Source organism: Myotis brandtii, unplaced genomic scaffold (assembly GCF_000412655.1).
Source record: "Myotis brandtii unplaced genomic scaffold, ASM41265v1 scaffold1162, whole genome shotgun sequence".
NCBI lineage: Eukaryota > Metazoa > Chordata > Mammalia > Chiroptera > Vespertilionidae > Myotis > Myotis brandtii.
Genome location: NW_005354021.1, coordinates 1,067,978 through 1,072,852, shown reverse-complemented (window position 1 = coordinate 1,072,852; position 4,875 = coordinate 1,067,978). Strand labels below are relative to the sequence as shown.

General features: G+C 45.1%; 1 protein-coding gene across 1 annotated transcript in view; it reads left to right on the top strand.

The window, feature by feature from the left end:
- The window catches only part of LOC102255338 (T-cell surface glycoprotein CD1a-like), a 6,455-nt gene extending 1,580 nt beyond the window's left edge, over positions 1–4,875 (top strand). Inside the window, exons 2-6 of the mRNA XM_014528883.1 lie at positions 1,938–2,204; positions 2,949–3,227; positions 3,960–4,238; positions 4,563–4,656; positions 4,821–4,875. Of these exons, the coding sequence (XP_014384369.1) occupies positions 1,964–2,204; positions 2,949–3,227; positions 3,960–4,238; positions 4,563–4,656; positions 4,821–4,863 (936 nt within the window). The 5' untranslated portion in view covers positions 1,938–1,963 and the 3' untranslated portion in view covers positions 4,864–4,875. The remainder of the gene's footprint in view (positions 1–1,937; positions 2,205–2,948; positions 3,228–3,959; positions 4,239–4,562; positions 4,657–4,820) is intronic.

Genomic DNA, 4,875 nt, shown 5'->3' with positions numbered 1-4,875 from the left:
GGAGGAGCTCTGCTCAGCCACAAGCCAGGCTGATGGCTGCCAGTACAGCGGTGGAGGTTGGAGCCTCTCCTGCCGCCTCAGCAGCACTAAGGATATCCTGCAGCAGTTTAGGCCTGCTCCCCGCTGGCAAGTGGACATCCCCCGAGGGCTGCTGGGCTGTCAGAGGGATGTCTGATTGCCATAGGCCCAATCTGAGGGGTCCCAGACTGGGAAAGGGCACAGGCCGGGCTGAGGGATCCCCCCCGCCCAGTGCACAAATTTTTGTGCACCGGGCCTCTAGTATTATATATCCTGCTACTTAACACAAACGCATTTTTCTATCAATTTGTTAAAAAGAATATGCTATTTATAAGTAATTCAGGCTCGAGGTGTAAGAAAAGATAATTTGAGGCAATATTCATAAAAATACACAGGAAAATTCAGCACTTCCACTGACTGGTTCACTCCACTGGTCCAAGCATAAAGGAATGAATCTTAAGTTTAGAATAGTTCAGTAAATGCAGTAGTGGCGATTTTCCTATTATTTCCTTTAAAAAAAATAAAATCTTGACAACCCAGTCCAAATCTTGGACATACCCAAGGCTACAAATTCTGCCATTTTTTAATACCTCCTGTGGGTGTCGATGGCTCGCCTCCCCCTCCCGCGTAAGCTGCATAGCTCCCGTGGAAGCAGCTGAGGGCCTACTGCCCGCGATATTGTGCGATGGGCTACTAGTATTATAATAAAACCCCACACAACAAGGATTATAGTCCTTATTTTACGTGTTTGCTTCTAAAGTAGAATAAAAGCTCCTTGAATGAAGTGATTGCCTGTAGACCACTAGATACTCATGAGCGTTGCAAGGTGCTTGTATCCAGGCAGGTACTGAGTGACTTTTGGGTAAGTATTCATTTGGGTATTTATCATTGAAAGTCAGAGGAGATTTTTCTTTATGTTTCCAGGTTCCTGTGGTCTCTGTGATGGCTACTGGTTCTTCCCTAGGGATAATGGAGTAGTAGTTTATACTGTTACACAGGGCAGTCAGGAGATTCTGAAAATCAAATAAAGCCACCAATGAGATGTCAGAGATATGAATGGGATGGGGTGGGGCTCAGACAGAAGAGTGTATTTGAAGAAAATTAAATTTGGCAAGAAAAGGACAGAGTGACAGGAAAGAGCAGGGACAACAGAACATCAGGTAGGAATTGGAAAGCCATTTGGTTTTATGCTTTCATTGTCTGAGTGAGAAGAAAATGTCCCCAGAGGTAAACTGACTTTTCAATAGCGCATAGGACTTAGTCTATAGAGGCTGAATTAGAGAAAGATGAACAGAATGAAGGCTGGTAACAAGGGGAGAAGTTGAAAGTCAGAAGTGGAGGGGAAATGAGAGGCTGAATCAGTGCCTAGAGTTTAGGGAAGGAGCATTTTTTTTTTTTTTTTGGTGGTGGTTTGTTGGTAGAAGAAGGAAGTCAGAATTGAGGTATTGTGGAGCAGTTCTATTTAAAACAGAAGCTAAAGACAGACTTTCCTGAGAAAGAAATAACATCAGTAAATGAAATGCTGTTTCTGCAAATTTCATTGCTAGGAGTTCTCCTCGCAGCTGGTGACAATGAAGATGGTAAGAACTCTGGCAAATGCCCTGTTGGGTGCAAAAGGGTGTGTGTGTGTGTGTGTGTGTGTGTGTGTGTGTGTGTGTTTCTGTGTGGTGTGGTGTCCCCAGAACATACCTGGAGAGGAGAATGTCAGCGTAGTTCTCAGTATCCCGTACTCTGGGACCCTGTGCCCTTCTGAAGGTTGTTTCTAAAGTCTGGGGCCATGGGCAGCTGAATGTCTGCTGAGGTAGCCATGGCTTCCCTTATCTCCACATTCTGAGTGTTTCCTTCCTGGCACCTTTCTTCATTCTCTCTTCTTCCCGATGCCTTTTCTTCTCCTCATTCTATCTGTTCTTTAGCCACAGCCTTCCAGGAGGAGATCCCCTTCAAAATGATCCACAGCTCATCCTTCTACAACCATTCCTGGGTGAAAATTCAGAACTCTGCTTGGTTGGATGACTTGCAGACTCATGGCTGGGAAACCAACTCTGGCAGAATTATTTTCCTGCGTCCTTGGACCAAGGGCAACTTGAGCAAGGAAGAGATAAAAGGACTGGAAGGATTCTTCCATAGGTTCTCCATTCTAATGCCTCAAGTAATTCACAGACATGCCAGTCAATGGAAGTTTAAATCTAAGTTCAATTCCCAAAATGGGGAGGTGCAATGTGCTGGGTGAGGGGTGTGTGTCTCAATGAGTTCCTTATTCCAATTTTCCCGTACATTCAATCCCTTCAGCATTACGTCTGTACATTTATTGTAACCTATTGCATTTCATTCACCCTACGTCAGTGGTTCTCAACCTTCTGGCCCTTTAAATACAGTTCATGTTGTGACCCAACCATAAAATTATTTTCGTTGCTACTTCATAACTGTAATGTTGCTACTGTTATGAATCGTAATGTAAATATCTGATATGCAGGATGGTCTTAGGCAACCCCTGTGAAAGGGTCGTTCGACCGCCAAAGGGGTCTCGATCCACAGGTTGAGAACCGCTGCCTAGAGCCTTAAATCCCTTAATAAATAGGTTGCTGAATTCTGCCAATAATGAATTTTTTTTTTATTGCTTAAAGTATTACAAAGAGTATTACATATGTCTCCTTTCCCCCCCTTGACAATCCCCCAACTTCCCCTAACCCCCGTGTCTTATGCTCTCACCATTTATGTCACGTTCTCTCAACAATTTGCTCACTTCAATTTCAAAAAAAAGTCATTATTTCTTCCACTTTCAACTACCACCAATTACACTTTTTCTGAACTTTTGATCAAACCAGACTTTGTTCCATATTTCAAAACCCCCAAACTTCTTCTATTTCCTTTTTTTGCTTCCACTAATTTCATCTTTTTATTCCCTCTAATTTATAATCTCTCTTTCCTAGATCCCTTTGAGATTCAGATTACATTAGGATGTGAGCTGAACCATGGGGGAGCCATAGTAGGCATCTATGGATTCGCTTATCAAGGATCAGATCTCCTGCAATTCCAGAACAATTCATGGCTACCAACTGCAAAGGGTGGAACAAGAGCTCAGGATGTGAGCAGAGTATTCAATCAGTACCATGTCACCAAGAGTGAAGTACAGAGCATTCTAAGTGACACCTGCCCACGTTTCCTCTTGAGTATCCTTGATGCAGGGAAGGCAGATCTCCAGAGACAAGGTCAGTCCCATATCCTTCCTCCAAGAATTTTCTAAAATTATGCCTTCTCACGATCCCTTTAAATTGAGATAAGGAGTCAAAAGGGAGAAGGATAATGGGTGATGAATTCCCAGCATGTCATAGATGTGTCCGTCTAAACCAGGGTGGGAAAACTTTTTGACTCGAGGGCCACAATAGGTTCTTAAACTGGACCGGAGGGCCGGAACAAAAGCATGGATGGAGTGTTTGTGTGAACTAATATAAATTCAAAGTAAACATCATTACATAAAAGGGTACGGTCTTTTTTTTTTTAGTTTTATTCATTTCAAATGGGCCGGATCCGGCCCGCGGGCCGTAGTTTGCCCACGGCTGGTCTAAACTGATGTGAAGATATGAACCTCCAAGTCTGTGTTAGAGTCCTTATCTTAATACTAGAGGCCAGTGCACCAATTTGTGCACAGGTGGGGTCCTTTGGCCTGGGTGGCGATCGGGGGTGATCAGGTCCGCCAGCCGGGAGGGACAGCAAGACATGGGCCAGCCGGGGAGGAGGGCTCCAGGGTGTGTCCAGCCCGTCTCACGCAGTCCCGATAGGCCGGACCCCAGCAGCAAGCTAACCTACCAGTTTAAGCGTCTGCGCAGTAGTGGTCAGTGAGCATCATAGCGACTGGTGGAAGAGTCGGACAAAGGGTTGAATGAATGCTCGGACACTTAGATTACACTTTTATTATATAGGATCTTTCCTGTTCTCTGCAGTAAAACCAGAGGCATGGCTGTCCACTGGCTCCAAGCCTGGTCCTGACCATCAGATGCTGGTTTGCCATGTCTCTGGCTTCCATCCAAAGCCAATTTGGGGAAAGTGGATGCGAGGTGAACACCTACAACAGGGCACTCAACAAAGTGATATCTTGCCCAATGCTGATGAGACATGGTACCTTCAGGTTTTCCTGGATGTGGAAGCCACTGAGACATCTGGCCTATATTGCCGGGAGAGACATAGCAGCCTAGGAGGCCAGGACATCCTCCTCTACCTGGGTAAGAATAACTGGGGCCCACACTGGGAAAGGGAGTAGATGGCCCACAGCAGAGCAGAAGAGCCAAGTAAAACATTTGGGATTTATGGACTCCAGACCCAAAAGAATGAAACTAGTTCAACAAATAGAAGAATTGAAAATGAGAGACCTGCAGAAGTAGAAAGATGTTGAGGGTTAGATGAAAGATTCATCTCTGAAGAGGCAGGAGAGAGGAAACAAGAACAAAGATTAGTGAGGTGAACACGCAAATCAAAAAGACAGACCAGGGAAAGGCAGTAAACGGGGTGGGTTTGAAACGACACCTTGTGTGCACCCAAACCCACAGAACATCATCAAGGCTCCGTGGGCTGGATCATCTTGGCAGTGATGGTGCCCCTGGTGCTTCTGACAGCTCTTGCATTTTGGCTTAGGAAGCGCTGGTGAGTTTTTGTGCCCATCTTTCCTGTTCTTTCATCCACTCTCTACTTATCTTCCCACCTTTCTTCTCTCTCTTCTTAGTCCTTCTTTCCTCAGTCCCTTTCCTTTTATCTTCAGTTCTCACCTCCACCTCATGCAGAGTAACTTCCATCTCTGTTCTTATTAGGTCACACTGTAAGCCGCCTGCCAGTCTTCTTCCTTTGGAATGAGATCCAGCAGCC